This window comes from Tasmannia lanceolata, unplaced genomic scaffold (genome assembly GCF_043159265.1).
Source record: "Tasmannia lanceolata isolate RefF3 unplaced genomic scaffold, GAP_Taslan_0.1 ptg000015l, whole genome shotgun sequence".
Lineage (NCBI taxonomy): Eukaryota > Viridiplantae > Streptophyta > Magnoliopsida > Canellales > Winteraceae > Tasmannia > Tasmannia lanceolata.
The window spans coordinates 25,658,157-25,678,207 of record NW_027518692.1 but is presented as its reverse complement, the minus strand read 5'-3'; the positions used below and the strand labels follow the sequence as shown (position 1 = coordinate 25,678,207).

At 38.9% G+C, this 20,051-nt stretch overlaps 1 protein-coding gene across 1 annotated transcript; it reads right to left on the bottom strand.

Annotated features, from left to right (window-relative positions):
• Positions 1-573: 573 nt before the first annotated feature.
• Positions 574-16,266, bottom strand: LOC143846363 (prohibitin-1, mitochondrial-like). Its single transcript, XM_077354793.1, has 6 exons — positions 16,064-16,266; positions 14,502-14,679; positions 6,308-6,424; positions 2,557-2,727; positions 2,178-2,390; positions 574-1,013 (listed from the first exon to the last, which is right to left on the bottom strand). The coding sequence occupies exons 2-6, from the start codon at positions 14,664-14,666 to the stop codon at positions 810-812; spliced, it is 870 nt and encodes a 289-aa protein (XP_077210908.1). The 5' UTR covers positions 14,667-14,679; positions 16,064-16,266; the 3' UTR covers positions 574-809.
• Positions 16,267-20,051: the final 3,785 nt, after the last annotated feature.

The following is a 20,051-nucleotide window of genomic DNA, read 5'->3' as shown; positions in this document are numbered from 1 at the left end:
GGGCACTTTGGCATTTTCTCCCACGCCGTCAGCTCCGTCCAGTTAAAAAAAACCAATGAAACCACAGGAAGTCTACTTGTAACTTTTAAAACTTTGGGGTTAAGTTAAATGTGTCAGAAACCACAAGGGGGTCTAAGTGTATTTTTCCCTTTAAAATTTTGTACTTTACAAAATATAATCGGGGTAAAGTCAGAAAGTTGGCCAAAACAGGCATGTTTAACACGTTTAAAACAAGGCATTTTAAACGTGTTTAATACGTATTCCTGGCAACCCATTAAAATGCTTTTTTTTTAGTGTCGTTTTTGCTAACTATGGTTGGACCCGATTCATTTCTAGCAAAAGCTAGTCAGATTTGAAGCTGGATATTCAATTCATTTTTTTAGCAGAAGCTCAACCTCACCGAGTCCAGGTCGGACCCATACACCTGGCTTGCTATTCTTCGCCTTGCAAACCTGCAAACTCTTAAACTTCTTTCTTTCTATTACTGCAGGGTGATGATAAATGCAGCCCCTTCACAAGGAGTGCAGACCCATGAAATTCAAAAAGAAAAGAGTAAAATAAATGACACATATATAACTAAATAAAGTTTATATTAAATGACAAATATAACCAAACAACGACTGTATCTTAGTCTGAAAGAAATGCAGAAAAAGTCCAAGCAAGGAAAACTTCTTCCAGTGCCAACAAAACCTATACTTCTTAAGTGAAAACCCCTTTAGTTATTTTCTCTGTCCAAAAGTAATTAAAAATGTAATTGCAATTCCAACCAAATGCTAGTGCAAAGGGGGTGAAACAAAAGCTTCCCTGTTTCATTTCCTTGCTGGGTTGGATTTTTGATCCACCTCCACAGCCCTGAGATTGAGCAAGAGCTGCTCAGAATTCAAGAACACTCGGTTGTTCGAATTTGAAATGGTATGTGCTACATCCCTTGCAGCTTCAATTCTCCTAAGAGTCATAAATGCCGGATTGTCCGCAATGGATTCACCGATAAGCTGTGCACTCTTCGCCTCACCCTGTTAATGAAGGACGGAGAGTCAAATGCATGGCTAATGCACGGAAATCAAAACATTGGGATGCTTCCTTTCATTCTAAATGACAAACCCAAGATCAGCCACAAATATTCGTCTTGGGAATTTCTCGAGAAATCTCGGGATATTTTAAATTCTTTTGTTATTTTCAGCAAGGCTATGTTTGGTTGTGCAGGGGTGGCTCGGAGAGTAGTGGAATAAGAAGGCAAAAGGGAGAAGACAAGCATAGAAGATGTCTAGAATTACCACTCGGACAATAATGGAATAGTGGTAATTAGTGTTTGGTTGCGCTGCAATCCTCTCGGAGAGTAGTGGAAACAATAGGGGTGTCAATACCAATAGTGGAAACAATAGGGGTGTCATTACCAATATATATATATATATATATATATATATATATATATATATAGAGAGAGAGAGAGAGAGAGAGAGAGAGAGAGAACCTTTCCACTATTCTTCTAGCGAACATCAGTGCCATATGGGAGCCACATGGGAAAAAAAACTCAATAATGATGTCTCAAACATGTTGGGGGTCAAGTAGAATTTCATTGCAATTCCAGCAACCAAACAAGGAATCGGCATTCATTAGCATCTCAAATTCCAATGAATGCCGAGCGTTTGTGCAACCCAACATAACTATAGGGAAAACTGTACAAATAAAAGTTTTAAAATATATAAAAATATCAAATTAAAAAACAAAATTAGTACAGCATATAGGGCGGCCCAGTGCATGAGGCTCCCACCATTGCGGGGTCTGGGGAGGGCTAGATTTACGCAGCCTTACCCCTACTTTGCAAAGGCTGTTTCCGTGACTCGAACCCGTGACCACCAGGTCACAATGGAGCTAGTATACCAAATACTATCATGAATTTATTGTTATTATATTTTCACAGTAAAAATAAGAGATGAATCTCAATGATTTTTCAAAATCTTGGGAAATTTCGAGATTTCTTCGTTTGATCAAAACATCGCAATATTATAAAAAATATTGAAGATATTTGTGACTGCAATATTTTTTAAAAAATCAAACATATTTGTGACTACGCTCAAGATCACAAGAAGCTTACGCAACATTCTTTCCCATGCATAAATGAGTGAACTAAGCAACTAACAATGTGAATATGAGTATTGAGGAGTGAATTTGCTGACCTGAGCTCTGATAATAGCACTCCTCTTGTCTTGCTCTGCTTTTTCAACCACGAACTTGGCCCGTTCAGCTTCTTGTGCAGCTACTTGTTTCGCTTCAATTGCAGCAGTAAACTCCCTCCCAAAAGTTAGGCTTGTGATGGATACATCATCCAGTGCAAGGTTGAAGTTCGCTAATCTCTCCCCCAATATTTTTCTAATTTCCCTACTTACACTCTACAAAAACAATCACATTATTCATATGTCAAAAAACTGTAAACTTTTTATTGCAACTATGGTTGATAACATTACATAGAAGCCAACCATTCCCCCCCTGGGGGAAAAAAAACACCATTACATAGAGGCTAATAGTGTATCAGAAGGTCACTGATATAATATATACCTCTCTTTGAGTGATCAGTTGGCTGGCATTGTATTGTGCTACCACAGCTTTCAGGGTCTCATGAATGATTGAAGGCAGGACTCTCTCATTATAATTCACACCGAGGGTTCTATAGATTGTAGGTAACTGCTCTGCCAAGGGTCGGGTGAGAACTCGTAGCCCGATCTTCACCTGTGTTAAAGTAGAGCAACAGTTACTATGGGAAACAAGTGCCAAGAAGCTACAGAGAAGTAAAATCCATTTTAGACATGGGCATAGGTGTCAACCAGAACAAAAATATCCATGTGCATACATGATTGATGATATAAAATGGAAATATCCAAGGATCCAAAAATATCAACGATTAGAGAATGATGGACATCCAATCAATTGCCTGTGTTATAGATGGTTAAAATGAAAATAGTCAAAGACTCACAGTTAACAAGATTGAATACAGAACGAAAATATCCATGTGCATACTTGATTGATGATATAAAATGGAAATATCCAAGGATCCAAAAATATCAACGATTAGAGAATGATGGACATCCAATCAATTGCCTGTGTAATAGATGGTTAAAATGAAAATAGTCAAAAGACTCACAGTCAACAAGATTGAATAATTGATCGAATCATAGGATCATGCAATGCAGGTCATCCATGGTGGGACTTATCCATCATCCACATGTATGGCTTGGGATCACAAAAAAGGCACTCTGGAACAGATTTTATAAATAAATAAATATAGGTAGATGGGAAATGATATTTCCGCCTGCTTCTGTTTGTCCTTTCCCCAAAAATCAGTGGTGGAAATGCAATCATTTTTAAGAAAAGACAAGAACGGGTGCATATAACTATATATCATTTCCGCACACACGCGTGCGCACAAGAACACACACACACACACACACACACACACACACACACACACATATGAAAGATAACAATTTTATTAGAACTCTAAAGACAAGATTACATTAAGGGGACGAAACGTCCCGCCGTTGTAACATCAGTTCTACCATCCCTAGAATACATCTTCGCTCCATCCCATGCTTAACCCCCTCCCATTGCTGATTCTGTCATTACAATATCCTTGAAAAAAAGATCCGCCCAATCCATAGGAGATCTGGACTCTGGAGATCGATCCATTGCCCAAAAGGAGAGCTGACACACAGGTCTTACCCTCCAGTAACATCTTCATTACTCCTCTCTACTGACCGATCCACCTGGAATATGACCATTGCTTTTCTATCCATGCCTTTCTTTGCAAGCTTATCGGCCACTTCATTAGCGGAACAACGCTTATTCTGGAATTTTGGGGAGATGGCTGCCACTAGATCTCTAATATCTGAAAGGATACCTGCTAACGCCCATGGACACACAGGCTTGTTGGTGGCCCATGATATTGCATTTGACGAACCACCTTTAATAATTAGTTGGCCCCTTCCATGATTTGAACTTCAATCCCATAGTAAAGCCCGTGCTTCCGCTTCATTTGAACCACAATCAAGGTTTTAAATTTCGGTCCGAAATTTCGGGTTTCGGAGAAGACCGAAACCGAAATCACACAACCCCGAAACAATACCTTATTTCGACCAAAATTTCGTGTTTTCCGAAATCACGTCCGAAATTTTAGGACAAAAAATCACAGGAACAGAATAAAAGTCATGCAAATACTTTTTTTAGTAAAGATGCAGAAGGAGAGAGACACCTAGCAAATCTTTAAACTCCGGATAGGAGCTAGCTCTCAATTAATGTGAGAAAGAGGGATGTAAAAGAGAGGATATGATAGAAAGAGATTAAGAAATGATAGGGAGTGAATAGAGAATAAGAGAGAAAGATCGAACGAGAGAAAAGATCCAACGGTCGGATCAAATCAATTCTCCCTGCGGGAAGAACTCGACTCCGTCAAGTAAAGAGCTGATGCATGCAGTGACACGTCATAGCAAAGTCCTCGTATCTGCCCGACATCCAACCACAAACCCTATCGTCCTTGCCAACAGATCAAGTATCTCCAACGAAATCCTCGACGGGTATCCACTATCCAAATGTACATGATGTGATCTCCACAAGATGTCGAGATGATGAGGAATGGCTCTGGAACCCTCCAAGCGATGCAAAATGAGGGGCTCCAATCGCAAAAAAATCATGTCGAAAGAGTGTCGATGACCGAATCCCCATGCTGAATATCTGGCCTCTCTGGTGCTGATCTGCAACTACCCTGTACTTCTCATTGCTCGCACGCAACCGCTCCAACACCTCTTGTAGTACCTCTTTTATGTTGTGAACAAGATCCTCAGCTTCAGCACTACTAAGCTCGGTGTAAGGCATGGTGGTACAGTCAAGCAGGCGGGAAATGGAAAATCCAAGGATGGCCTCAGAGGGTATGGGAGATCTACCAATGGTACTATCAAAGGAACTATGATATGCGAATTCTACTTGAGGTAGAATCAAGTTCCATTGATGGTGTATCTCACTAGCTAAGTACTTCAGTAAATTTCCTAGGCTGCAATTAACCATTTTTGTTGGCCCATCTGTATGGGGATGGTAAGAACTACAAACATGAAGTTTTGTCCCCATTTTGCTCCATAAAGTTCTCTAGAGAACACGTCAGAAAACCAAGCGACATGAAACGAGACACATCTAAGAACCTCTCAACAATAATAACGATGAACTCGCACCTCCTAGCAGGCCTAATAATAGGGAAATTCATGACAGTGCTTGCAGTTTGAGTTTTCATGGACTGTGTTACACTAGACTGGATCATACAAACTGTCCTCACAGTTTCCTCACCACCTACGGGTATTGCTATATTAGTTTGAGGTTTGAATGTACTGGGAGGAGGACAATCTGATGACCTATGATCTTGTTCACCACATGTAAAGTATTTGAATGTATTATCTTTTGGTTCATGTTTAAGAAGTCCATGCCTCATGGTGGTACTTTTAGGAGAAAGAGTGGGGCTCGAGCGAATAGACATTTGGCCTCTTTTGGTTGAGGTAGGAGGAATATTATCAATGTCACTTCGCCTCACTTTGCCTTGCACATGTGGAGTGGCTAGGAGAGTATCCCTGGGAGTCATGGAATCCTTGGGAGCCTTAATACCAAGATGTTTGCTAGCAAGATTCAAAGTGAAAGGACTGTCATACCCCTACTCACAAAGAAGAAGAATTAATAGCATAAGGGTATAATAGGAAAAACTAGCTAAACAAAAGGGGAAATGCAAAAGTGGTGTGTGCAAGGGTGGGCCCTAGATGATGTGGACATCCCCCACAACTAGGTCCAAAATAATGTCCAGCATAACTAATGTAATCAAATAACATGAGAAATAAACAAGTTATCAACGATAATAAAAAGATCCAACGGTTGAATAACATCAAATAGGTACTCTCATGAAGGTATACTCATCTTCACAATAAAACCAAGGTAGACGTATATTCAGCAATGAGTTAATGAAATGGTATATTTACATACAAGATGCCCCAGTCACATGGACAAGCGGAAAGCCTATTACAAATACAATAATGCCTACCAAGAATCACAAAATTTATTAATAAAAATAAGAACTACAAATCCTAAACACAGTTTGATAGTTTGCCAGTAACGATTTCTTGAAATAGAACCTAAACATGTACTTGTTCCTGGAAGAGCAGATATTTTCAAGTGATTTTTAAAACATATGTGCGTATGCATTCAATATTTTCTCAGACATAAACAAACTTTCTTTTTTGAAAATGCAAACATAAACAAACTGAAACAAGAAAAAATTTACCATTTGAAGATCGCGACTGCCAGAAGTACTCTCCACAAGATGTGGGCGTGCACGGACATCATAAATAGTAGGCCTCTCAAACCAAGGGATCATAAAATGTGTTCCTTCAGGGTAGACCTGCAAAAATGCCACTTAGATATTTTCAAAGAATAAATTGACAAAAAAAAAAGTAGAAACACATAATACATGACAAGGGATGGAACAAAAAGAGAAAGTAGAAACACACAATTCTCTCCCATTTTTTGGTTCCATGCAAACACCTAGCCTCATGGCAGGCAACAGCTTAAACCAAAATCAAGTTGAAAATATATGGAACAATACAAATAAATATATAAAGGAAAAAATGCAAATAATTTATGACTTACACATCTTTTTTTATTGAGTAATATCGGTAATTTATTAATAATCAAAAGCGCATACAAAAGAACGTAAAGATGGGACAAGGTGTCCCCTGCTAAACACTAAAATACATCATGATAAAAAAAACCAGCCGCAGCTCCTAGGTACTATTATCAGTAATAAGGCTCACCCACTCTACCACCTTTTTCACACGGTCACCCATGAAGTAATTTACAGATCTTGAGTACATTTAAAACATGCACATATTTCTCTAGACAAAAACATGACTTCTGGGACAAAAGCAGGTAAACTCCAAGGTTGTGACGAGCTTTTTAGAACACGTGAGATCACATTGTTCTAATATCCTATGGGAAATGAGCCGGTTAAATCCAACCTGAAAATGCAGAATTCGGCAAGAAGATGATGAGTATACCTTTCTTTTACTCTCACCCCTACTCAGTTATGTGAAACAACCAATTACTCCAAAAGCTTAAGCCGTTGGAGTTGGTGTTATTTAATCAGAACACTCCCCCTCGTGTGTGGCCCCCTCATTTTTTTCGGGTTGACCTTACACGTGGACTTTTAATCAAGGAGTTGTGAGTTTTAAACCCAGAATGTAGCTCTGATACCATGTGAAACAACCAATTACTCCAAAAGCTTAAACTGTTGGAGTTGGTGTTATTTAATCATTTATACTTCAACAGGTTCAATAAGGATAAAGGTCCGAAAAGGCACGGGACAATGGATACACACCTAACCAATGGTCCAAACAAGACACCAGATGAACAAACAACGGATAAAGGCCTCTGCCCCGCCCAATTTAAACCTAACCTTTGATTCAAACAAGACGCCAAATGAACAAACAAAACACAATGCCCTTGACCCTTTGCCAAAGGGCTCTCTCTCATTCCCCACCAAAAAGCAGAAGCAAGAAACAAAGGCTCCAAAAAAAGATGGCAAGAAGCAGGGAACACTCACGAATCGATGGATAAAGCATCATGGGAAGTGAACAGAGTTTAGGTAGGGCGACTCTAGATTAGGGCTAAAAACTATGTAGGATCAGTTGATTAAGGTTAAAGATTTAGGGAGTTATCGTTTTATAATTCTGGCTTCTTAGTCACTTATACTTTGTTTTACAATTCTGGCTTTATAGCCATTTATATTTCATTTTAAACTATATTTTCAACATTACCCTCACGGGTTGGGATAATTTTTTGAAGAAAATATTACATGTGAGGCTGGATCTGCTAATAAAAGGGCAGAGGCTGCAAAAGCTAGACCTGGAGGAAATCGAAGGATGGGGGGAAGAGTTGTAGTCATTAACCCATGAGGATTCTCTGCTGGAATGTGAGAGGTTTGGGCTCTTCCGAAAAATTAGCCCATGTTGAAGAGGGTATTCGACTTAACAAACCTCGTGTTTTTTCCCTTCAGGAAACTAAGATGCCTAATTTCTCCATATAACACCTTAGAGAATTGAGGTGTAAGACATGATGTTCCTACTCAATTCTAAAGTATGTGGGATCCGCATGTGGAATTCTGGCTGGGTGGGATGAATCTCAGTTAATACAAGAAGACGAATGGATTGACTTCCTCGGGCCTAGGCCTGCTTAGGAAAGTTTCAGACGGCTCTTATTGGATTTTTCCGGGAGTATATGGCCCCGATTTGGTCTCAGATCATTGGAGCTTCTGAACTGAAATGGATTTCATAACAGATAAGTGGCAGCATCCTCTGCATGTGTGTTTCGGTCGTGGTGGGTCTTTTTGGTCGTTGTGGTGTGTGTGTGTGTGTGTGTGTGTGTGTGTGTGTGTGTGTGGCGTGGCGTGGCGTGGCGTGGCGTGGCGTGGCGTGGCGTGTGTGTGTGTGTGTGTGTGCGCGCGCGTGTGTGGCATCATTGGAGTTTCCGAGCTGAAATGGATTTCATAACAGATAATCTGTTTGGGTGGTGGTGGTGGTTTGGAGTGTGCGCGTGCGTGTTGTGGGGGGTTGGAGGGGTCATTGTGGAAAGAAAGTCATATTTGTGGCTCGATGGATGTGAACATTTGACAAGAGCTAGGGTACATTAAAGACTAGCGCATAAAGTGGATTGACGAAGAGAAGTGCTATTCTGTTATGTAGAATGCGGATCTACTCAAGCAAAGTAAAGAGATTCAAGACAAAGGCGAACGGAGCTTGCTAAGAGAGGAGATTCGGATGTACTCAAGTAAAGTAAAGAGCTTCAAGACAAAGGCGAACAGGGCTTACTAACAGAGGAGGAGAAGGCTCTGAAAGAGAAGATCTTGGCAGATTACAACGGTTTTTCAGGAAGAGTTGTATTGGACACAGATCTAGAACGAGGTGGATCGAAGAGGGTGATATGAATACCGTTTATTTCCACGACATTGCTAGTGAGAGGCGCAAGGGCAACATAGCCTAGGCTTTGGACATTAATGGAGTTAGAAATGAGAAGCAATCGGAAAAAGTGGAGGAGATCGTCGACTTCTAGCGAACGTTACACACTTGAAAAAGCGTTCCGCTTCCTACTCTTGAGGGGATTGAGTTTAACAAGCTAGACCAGAGTAGCTCTAATATGCTTGAAGCTAACTTCAGTGAGGATAAGATTAGGAGCCTATTCTTTATGAAACGCGGTTGAGACCCTGTCCCTAACGGCTCCCGCCTCACTTTCTTCCAGAGATGCTAGGATAGGGTGAAAGGAGAGCTCGTAGAGTTGTTTGAGGACTTCCACCAAAATCTTTATTTGGGTAGGGGTATGGAGGAGGCATTTATAACCATTACTCCAAAGAAGGGACCATATGCGTGATGTGGGATGTGCGTACAAGCTAATTGCTAAGGTTCTAGCCGATCAGATTGCAAAGGTTTTGGGTCACCTGAAGTGCATTCATCCAAGGGAGGCAAATCTTAGAGAGAGTTTTGAAACTTAAAGAATTGATTTATCATGTTCAACGAAGAAAAGTAAAGGCGTGCTGCGACAAAATTGATATGGAAAAAGTGCGCTACACGGTAGATTGGGATGTCTGGACTACATCATGACATGAGAAGGATGGGATTTGGAAATCAATGGCTGAATTAGATATACAATTGCATTTCTTCAGCTTGGTTCTCCATTCTAATAAATTGATCCCGTTTGAATTTTTCAAATCCTTCTATGGTCTTCGCAAAGGATTTTCCAAATCCTTCTGTGGTGTACCCAAAGGAGTCTCATTATCTTTGTTTCTCTTCACCTTGCTGGTTGAATCTCTAAGTAGAATGCTAGACACAAAGGAGACTCATTACATTTGTTTCTCTTCACCTTGCTGGTTGAATCTCTAAGTAGAATGCTAGACACGGCAAAGCTCCACTGTCTGATAGGAGGCTTCAAAATTAATCTGAGTGGGGAGGACATAACCCATCTTAAGTATGCTGATGATACTTTGGTGTTCACTAGACAAGGCGAAGCTCCATGATCTGCTAGAACTAGAAGGCTTCAAAATTAGTTTGAGTGGGGAGGACATAACCCATCGTAAGTATGCTTATGATATTTTGGTGTTTAGTAGTGTTGTTGATTCTAAAGTTCCGAACTTAAAGGCTATCATAAGTTGCTATGAGGTGATCGGTAGACAGCACACTAATTTCAACAAATCTAAGTTAACATTAGTGAGGAGGAGCAGGAAAGGTTTGCTTTCATTCTCGATTGCAATATCAGGAACTTGCCGAAATTATACGTGGGTCTACCCATTTGTTGGGGTAAACCTTGTACCCCCAGTAAAAAAGATTGAGAAGCACGCATCTACTTAGAAGAAGAACTTACTCTCGTTAGAGATCTGTTGGTTAAATGGTTATGGAGGTTCGGAGAGGACAAGTACCACCTCTAGAAGTCGGCAATAGGTGAAAAATACGAAAGCTTTGGGGGATGGAATCTAATTGGCCTTTACAGGCCCACAAGAATTACTATTTGAAGGAATATTTTGAAGGATTTGGCTTTATTCCTGAGAGGGACTCAGTTCATAGCATGTAAAGGAAACATAATCAAATTTTGGGACGACGTCTCGTGAGGTGAGGAAGCTATCAAATTGAAGTCCCTAGATTTGTTCTTAACTGCGAAGGAGCCTCAGTGCACAGTGGAAAAGGCAATATACAGACACAATAATGATGTTAGTTGGATGGTTTTTTGTTGAAATTTCTTCGAAAGAGACACAGGATGGCTAGTCTGTTGAGCAACCAAACAGGGCACTTATGTCTTGAGGCAGGATAAACCGTTGACCACATTTCATTCATTGTAGGTTTGCTAGATGACTTTGGTCTTTTCTTCTTCAGCACTTCCATGTCATTTGGCATGGTGTGTCCAGGAGGTACTAGTCTTAGTTGCTCACTAATTCGAGCCGGTGGTGTAATATCCGCCACCATGTTGGAGTGCCAACCCATTGTATTCTATAAAAACTCTACTGTCAGGCCCCTCAGGACTAAGCACGACCTACGCTCTGATACGGAGCATTGGCCCTATTAGCCATAGTTTTAAAACTCTCCCATGTCATCGTGGACTCCCCTGAGTCAACTCCTTTTTCCCTTGGCCGTGTTCCATGTTTTGCCGTTGCGTCCCGCATTTTGCCCTACATAGTCAATACAAACTCGTTTGACTCTCCCGAGTTATGACCATGTCAACCGAGTACTCAACTGCATCGTGCCGAGTTGACTAGGATTTTCTTTGACTGCGTTTTGACCCACATTCGCACCAACAATTTTTACATGTCCTGTCTAGCATAAATTATGAGAAATACGTAAATTCATCTGCGTCAGCATTCTATAAAAAAACTGTGTGCACTTCAAATTGATTTATGCCTCTCCAGTGGCCATTAGGTGGCAAAGCGGGGGCTTTTCCGAACCACTTTCCTTTTAGGAAATACAACCCAGAGCATCCAGGGCTCTCTCTGATCGACTCGGCCAACTACTAACATTCTATCCTAGTTCTTTTTTGGAGTCAAGTTTGAGCTCCTTCAGTAGATGAAGACTCATCTCCTCCTGCACGATATAGGCAAATTGTTCAACTAGTTTACTTAGAATTTTTCTTGGATTCGATCATATCAACCAGATCTCAAGGAAACAGTTGTTGAACACTCCGACTAACATTTTCATCCCATCTAATCAGGTCAAATGCCATGGGGAGCCTCTAATGCAATTATAAATGATTCCATGCATTGAAGGGCCAAACAATAGCAAGAAGCCACAAGCTCATCAATATTTGATGCAACCATAATAGTGTGTAATTCATCTATGATGGACTTAAAAGACAATGCCATACCTACCAATAGATGGTGATTTATCCCAACCTCAACGAGTTGACTCACACCTCGAAAGGAATCTGTCAAGAGTTGACAGTATATACTTGGTAAAGCCAGCTATTTCTTTTCTTGTTTCTTTTATTTGAAACCTTGAGGCATGTTGACTTACAACCATTAACTACAGGTAAAACTCAAACATGGCCGGGTGAGATTCCATAGCCAAGTCCCTGTTAGAAATCTAAGTACACCCACCTTTAAACAATCATGGAGAGGGAAAAAATAAAGCTGGTGCTCAAGACAGTTTATTCATGTCCTGATGTTTGCAACGTAAGATGTAAATTTTACAAAGCACAATCCATTTACCAATTCATTTTTCAAGAAGGGAAAGTTGTAAATATTTTCCATTGCAAATAAGATTGTTGGTGCCTGAGTTTTTATGCATTTTGGATCCAATTTTTTACGAAGTATTAATACTCTTGCATTGCATTACATTGCTAATTTATTAATTAAAAATAGAAATCATCAATCACGAATGAGCCTTAATACTTGTATATTAATAATGAATTGAGTAGCCTCATTTATAGAGCAAACTATGCAATAAAAGCATTTTTTATTTGTGCAAGATAAACAATTGAAATTCACATTTAAAAATGGGAAAGCAGCAGTCAGCAATCAAGCATGACCATGTACAAAACATAGGACTGCAAGCAACAGACAGAAATCTCAGTTTCCTCATCCACACTCCTAAAAAATGCACCTTTGCATAAGATTATCCTAACTTCCAGAACAATAAATTGATATTTTCAAATAGGAACTTCTATGTTCAGAAACAAAGAAGGAAAATAGGCATTCACCAAAACGAAAAGGAAAGAGAATCAACTTACAAAATTCTATATCATAAATCAAGTAAAAAGCTATGATTTGTGGACACGGATACGAGTGTCGCATGTCGACACGGACACGGAGTGTCAGACACGGCGAACTCCCAAAATTTAGAAACGGGGACACGCCTAAAATAGAAAGTACATATAATCATGGTTTGTAGGCACAGATTTGTGCGCCGAGTTTCGACACGGATATGAGGTATCTAACATGGCAAACCCTAAAAATCTAGAAATAGTGTCACTTAAAAGAGTATATTAAGTTACTAACACTTAAAAGTACACATACATGCATATTAAGTTACTAACACTTATAACAGTACACTTAAAAGTGTCTAAAGGAGTGTCGTCATAGTTGTCAACCCATGACTCGACTCGTGACTCGATTTCTTAATTTTATGACTCATGACTCGACTCGACTCGTGACTCGTAAGAGTTTTTGAAAACAATAGAAATGTAGTTGAAAAAAATATCATTATATCTCAAAAGATGAAGCATGTAAAAAAAATATAACTCAATTGCACATAGATAAAGCACTAAGCCAAAAATATTCATCTATCCATAATATATCTAGACATAATCCACAATATATACTAAGCACGTAACTTTCCAAATGTCATTCACCTTTTCCAGAAAAAGTTTTTCCTGTAAAGTATTTTCCCCTGCATCATGTTTTGATCTTTCGATGGGGTGGGGGGGGCCATATTCTATACCCAAGAATAGCATGGGTAGGCTCCACTATTTTACCCTTGATCCGATGAGCCCACCAACTCTAACCAAACCCATGCATACACCGTGGGACCAACTTTTTTTTGAATGGTTTGGACTAATTATTTTACACCTCATGCTATGATGGAGTGGGGCCCAATATTTACTGGCCATGCCTAGGATTGGTAGGGCTCACTGTCTCTACCCAAACCAATGCAGAAAGTGGGGCCCACCATTTTACCCCTAATGTGACAAGGTGGTGTCCACCGTCCCTACCCAAACCTATGCATTTGATTGGAGCCCACCATTTTACATCTCATGTTTTGATGGCGTGGGGCCCACCATTTTACTAGTAAATAACTACATGCTTGTAACTTGCATGAACAAAAATAATTAAGTTTTAAGTTCCTACTTCCAAGTTTTCAACCATCAAAGCAAGAAAGCCCAGGCCCAACGACTCGATTCGACTCGTAAGAGTCACAGTTTTTTTACTCGACTCGGAGCGACTCGTAAGAGTCACCAAATGACTCGTAAGAGTTTTCGACAGAGGCGACTCGCATGGGCGACTCGACTCAAAATCCCGGCAACTCGACTCGAATCGAGAGTTGGCTCGTACGACTCGTAAGAGTTTGACAACTATGAGTGTCGTGTCGGCCATAAATTCAAAGTGTCGGCCAGATCATAAGTAAAAAGTAACACGGGAAATGAAAAGGCTTTCAATCGGAAAGTAATTATATAGTGAACATAATTTATAAAAAATCGAAATACATGAGAAACAAAAGAAAACAAAAAACAGATGAGAACATAGAATAAAAGCTGATAAGGGTTTGGTTGAATTTATATCCTGCGAAGAGATGGTCTCTACAATATGTATCATCTGCACAAGCTTCTGATAAATCAAATATCAATGAAGTACGAAAGAACTGCCAATATGAATATCATTCAAAAAAATAAATAAATAAACTGCCAATATAAATAAAGAAAAAATCAGCAAACAGGGGTAGAACATTTACCCTGTCTTTGATACCGACTACACGGTTGAACACAATTGCCCGATGCCCTCCCTCAACATTGTAAAGACTGTTAAAAGCTCCATACAAACCCAGCCCACCGAGCAAAGCCACTCTTACCAAACCAGAAGATGCACCACCACCCTTAGGGAGTCTGCTGTAATCCATATTCGCTTAAGACCTGGAAAGATACAAATTAAATATCAATGCAGTAACCAGTAGTTCAGAACTTTATCAACAACATATCTCGACCACGATACATAGAATTTCATGAGGAAAAAAATATTGAAGTGTATCATTGATTAGTTTGAAAAAAACCCAAACATGGAAATAGATAAATCAAATATCAATGTAGTAACTAGTAGTTTATAACTTTATCAACAACATGTCTCGATGACGATACATAGCATTTCATGAGTAAAAAAATATTGAAATGTATCATTGATTAGTTTGAAAAAAAAACAGAGATGGAAATAGATAAATAACATATCATAATACTTTCTTAATTTCTTAGAGAGAGAGAGAAGGATTTAGCCATTGCACAGTTCCCTCTTTTCTACTCAAAATAATTTTTTTATCATTAAACACTTCATACTAAGCTATAGAGAAACAGACATGGAAATGGATAAAGAACAAATCATACCAAAACTTTCTTAATTTCTTAGATAGAGAAAGATTTAGGCGTTACACAGATCCCTCTTTTCCACTCAAAATAAGTTTTTTAATCATTAACACTCCATACTAAGCTACAAAAAACCAGGCATGGAAATAGATAAATAACAAATCATAACAATACTTTCTTAATTTCTTAGAGAGAGAATTAGGCATTACCAAGATTCTTCTTTTCCACTCAAAATAAGGTTTTTTTTATCATTAAAAACTCCATACTAAGCTACAAAACCAGACAATGAAATAGATAAATAACAAATCATAACAATACTTTCTTAATTTCTTAGAGAGAGAGATTTAGGCGTTACCAAGATCCCTCTTTTCCACTAAAAATAAGTTTTTTTATCATTAAACACTCCATACTAAGCTACAAAAAACTAGACAATGAAATTGATAACAATACTTTCGTGATTTCTTAGAAAGTGATAGATTTAGGCACGAAACAGGCCCCTCATTCCACTCAAAATAAGTTATTTTATCATTAAACTCTACCATACTAAGCTACATTTGTGCAAACCAACCAACCCATTTTCAGTTTTAACAAGATCAGATCACTGCTACCACCATTCAAAACAAAAAAAACCCTAATAAAGTAGCAAGAACTAAATCAACAGAACAGTTTTAAAGGACAAAAAGACTATCATTAGAACTTGGGAAGAATTTTAACAACTAATAATCAAACGAAATTTAAAAAAAAAAAACAGAGAGAGTAAAAGCTTATGATTCGAATAACATAAATTGAAAACTAAAAAGCAAATCTCACTTCTGATCTCCAAAGAGCCTGAAGAAACAATGAGCACAAAAATGAGTAGAGATGAAAAACATGAAGAGAGGAATCCATATATATATATATATATATATATATATATATATATATATATGAAACGAGATCTTACAGGTAATCTGGCTCTACGCAGAAAAATCTGCAAAAGATACGAGGGTTTGATGCCCTTGGAAAAACTTTCAATGAAATCCCAAAAATATATGAGTCTGTGTTGAGAAGGATTGTATTGTAGGGGTTAGGGTTTTAGAAGAAAGAAGAAAAATGAGGGGTTCGCACCGATTTGCACCCCAGTTCACGTTTTTTGACGTGTAACAGAGGTACGAATCATCTTACAGGGGGTGCGAATTTATCATTTACCTATAGGAAAATTACTAGGTAACTGATCTTGCTACCCAAGTTGTCGTTAGGCACATTGAAGAAATATGCCGGGTCCACTATTTGGTCAATCCTCTCGGATCCGGCCCACTTTGAGTGGACCCATCAGAATTGCTGTGAACCCTTGATCTTAAGGAGTCTTTGGATGCCACCAAAATTAGACCTTAATTGCAAATAAGATTGTTTTATTTAGGCCCTATTCGTTTTAGATTGTGAGTACTGGATATTGGACTGTAAATTATGTTTAAGCCATGTTCGTTTTAGAATTTGACAGCCCATTGTGAGCCCCAAATCGATTATTGGACTCAAAGCTACGTCTAATTTTGAGTCCCATAATTGGTTTGGGTCTCAAAATCGTAATTTTGAGTCCAATAATCGGTTTGAGGCTCACAATCAGTTGCACGCTCCAAAACAAACATGCCTTAATTTGGGGCCCACAATCGGTTGCAACAGTTTAAAACGAATAATGCCTAAATAAAACAATCTTATACGCAAATAAGATCAAGTTTTGGTGGCATCCAGAGAGTCCTTCAGATCAACGGTTCACAGCAATTCTGATGGGTCCACTTAAAGTGGGCCGGATCTGAGAGGATTGAGCCAATAGTGGACCCAGCATCTTTCTTCAATGTGCCTAACGACAACTTGGGCAGCAAGATCAGTTACCTAGTAATTTTCCTATAGGTAAATGATAAATTCGCACCCCCTGTAGGATGATTCGTACCTCTATTACACGTCAAAAAACGTGAACTGGGGTGCAAATCATCCTACAGTGGATGCGAACCCCTCCTTTTTCATCTTTCTTCTAAAACCCTAACCCCTACAATACAATCCTTCTCAACACAGACTCATATATTTTTGGGATTTCATTGAAAGTTTTTCCTAGGGCATCAAACCCTCGTATCTTTTGCAGATTTTTCTACGTAGAGCCAGATTACCTGTAAGATCTCGTTTCATAGATATATATATATATATATATATATATATATATATATATATATATATATATATAGAGAGAGAGAGAGAGAGGAAAATGATTGTGAGCTTGAAGCTCATATAGCTTATATGAGCTTGAGGGCCCAAACACATGTGGGCCCACATTGTTAGGATGATCCAAAGCATTCATTTGAAAGGCTCTTACATAGATAGGATGTGTACAAAAAATCAGCTCCATAGGATCATCCTAATTCATCCAAAAGTGGAGGGCAAAATGGACAGACACCGTTTGCCACAAATCTGCCCATTTTTTCCCTCTGCTTTTGGAGGGGTTAGGATGATCCAATGGAGTTGATTGTTGGTACACACCCTATCTATGATTGGGCCTTGCAAATGTATGGTTTGGATCACCACAAAAAATGTGGGACCCATGTGTTTGGGCCCTCAAGCTCATATAAGCTATATGAGCTTCAAGCTCACAATCATTTTCCTCATATATATATATATATATATATATATATATATATATATATATATATATATATATGGATTCCTCTCTTCATGTTTTTCATCTCTACTCATTTTTGTGCTCATTGTTTCTTCAGGCTCTTTGGAGATCAGACTTTCTCCTTCTTTTTTGTGTATTTTTTCCCAGGTGAAGTGAGATTTGCTTTTTAGTTTTCAATTTATGTTATTCGAATCATAACCTTTTACTCTCTCTGTTTTTTTTTTTTTTAAATTCGGTTGATTATTAGTTGTTAAAATTCTTCCTAAGGGCAGACTTCGAACCAATGATGCTAAAAAGGGGTACTGACAAGACAAATGGTGTTTAACAACTCTAGAGAGGGGCAAATAAATCAAAGACTCGACTCTTAAAAGGATGGGGGCTCTGACATGAGGCTAGGTAAGCCCCCTAAAAGGAAAACTCTCTAAATGAGACAAGGCTTGTCTCCCAAATATGAGCTCTATCAATGAGGTAGGGCATACCTCCTATACACAGAGGATGCAAACAAAGGATCTAACGAGACTAGGCATGTCTCTTAGTCACGAAGGACTCAAACAAAGGATCTAACGAGACTGGGCTAGTCTCCTAGTCACAAAGGACGCAAACAAAAGATCTAACGAGACTGGGCAAGTCTCCTAAACAAGAGAGGGGAGTGCTACAAGAAACGAGCGAGTCCCCTAAAGATGGGCTGGGGCTAACGCCTTCATCGCCCTGCTAAAACCAGAGAGTACTTTGGAGGAATCGATGGACAACTATTAAAGAATTAATAAACACCCCCTAATAATGATCGTACCAAAGTCATGAGCTAAAAAAAAATTAAAAAAATAGAGTAACTCGCGATGGACTGAATGAACAAATATACGCAATGACTATTTGGTCTGTACAGCTCTTGTACATTGAGTATTGAGACATGTACTGTGTGAGATTAAAACTTTGCAAGACATGTAATCTAAGCCATCAGGATATACCATCAAAAGGATATACATGGACTAGGAGATCCACATCTGAGAAATATAAGAATGGAATAAGGTGATACACATATTCAAATGTTCGCTCAAGGGCTGTCAAAGAGGTGATCATGGCTAGTGTCAATACCCATAGCTCAATAAGGAGGCTGAAATATATTCACAGTGACATGCCCTTGTATTGATTTTTATTCTTACAATTGATATAACTGATGCGATCATAGCTATATGAAACATTCTTGTCTCTTGTATCCCATGAATTCACTCAATTCAACAGATGAGAAAGCAAATACAATTCCAACAACTCAGGACATATTCTCATGCGTTGCATTCTCAAACCATATTCTCAAATCAGTTTGCTTTATCCTAACTACAATCATGTCGTGATCAATTGTATCTTCCTTAAAAGAAAACAAACTTCATACTAAAGGAATCAATTGTAGTAAGAAGGACAAATCATTGACCTTTTGCATGAAAGTCAGAACTTGAGAATTCTAGTTTCGACAAGAAAATTTCAGTTTCAAAATCTGATGCTCACACAATTTCAGCCAAATAATTGTACCGAATTCATCTCATCACCTGATGCCCCACAGAAATCGATTGAAGAAAACAAGAAAAGTAATTTAACCATCTGAACTTGATGATGGCAATGTCAAGTTGGGGTATTCATGGAGCTAAAAGAATTAAGACTACCCAACTGAACATGCCAAACCAAAGGGGGTAATGGCTGTCCCATTCTATTACCTGAACGAAAAACTTACAGTATGGAAATGTAGTCATGAATACCATCATAAGACACAGCTCAAGAAACGATCAGGGAGCTCATATATTACCTCCTTATTGTTGCCTGCCCAATCACTTCCAGCTAGCATTTAATAAACTTTAATATGCTAGAAAGAAGTGATTAATCAGCCTTCATTATTCATGTACCCTGAAGGCATCCTAAACATTGCGTGCTTCAGGTATTAAGAGGAAATTCAGAAAATCCGATCTTAATAGCTCAAATACTTATACATCACCCATTCATGCTTGAAAATGTAAACCAATGCTATCTAAAAGTTAGAAAGTTACCTGAATTGTGGATATTCTTAGATGAATCACTGGCCGAGGAAAATGACGCGGCGGCGATGAAAATATCGACCAGGGGCAATGGAATCTTATCAAAATGGCAATGGTCAGCAGATAGAGGTGAAAAAGAAGATGAGGGTTCACCCAAGTTAGGTAGTGGAGGCTTTTGTGGTAGCGATGGAAGTTGTAGGGGCACTAGAGATGGGATGGGGAAGATGAAGAGGATGATGGGGGTATGGCTTTGAGAGGTAGAG

What these genes read in the sequence shown, in the direction of transcription:
- LOC143846363 (XM_077354793.1), bottom strand. Translation starts at nt 14,666, where the DNA reads ATGGATTACAGCAGACTCCCTAAGGGTGGTGGTGCATCTTCTGGTTTG. An exon ending in TAGTCGGTATCAAAGACAGG is followed by an intron (nt 6,425 to 14,501) that starts GTAAATGTTCTA and finishes GCATTTTTGCAG; the next exon opens with GTCTACCCTGAAGGAACACA. An exon ending in AACTGATCACTCAAAGAGAG is followed by an intron (nt 2,391 to 2,556) that starts GTATATATTATA and finishes TTGTTTTTGTAG; the next exon opens with AGTGTAAGTAGGGAAATTAG.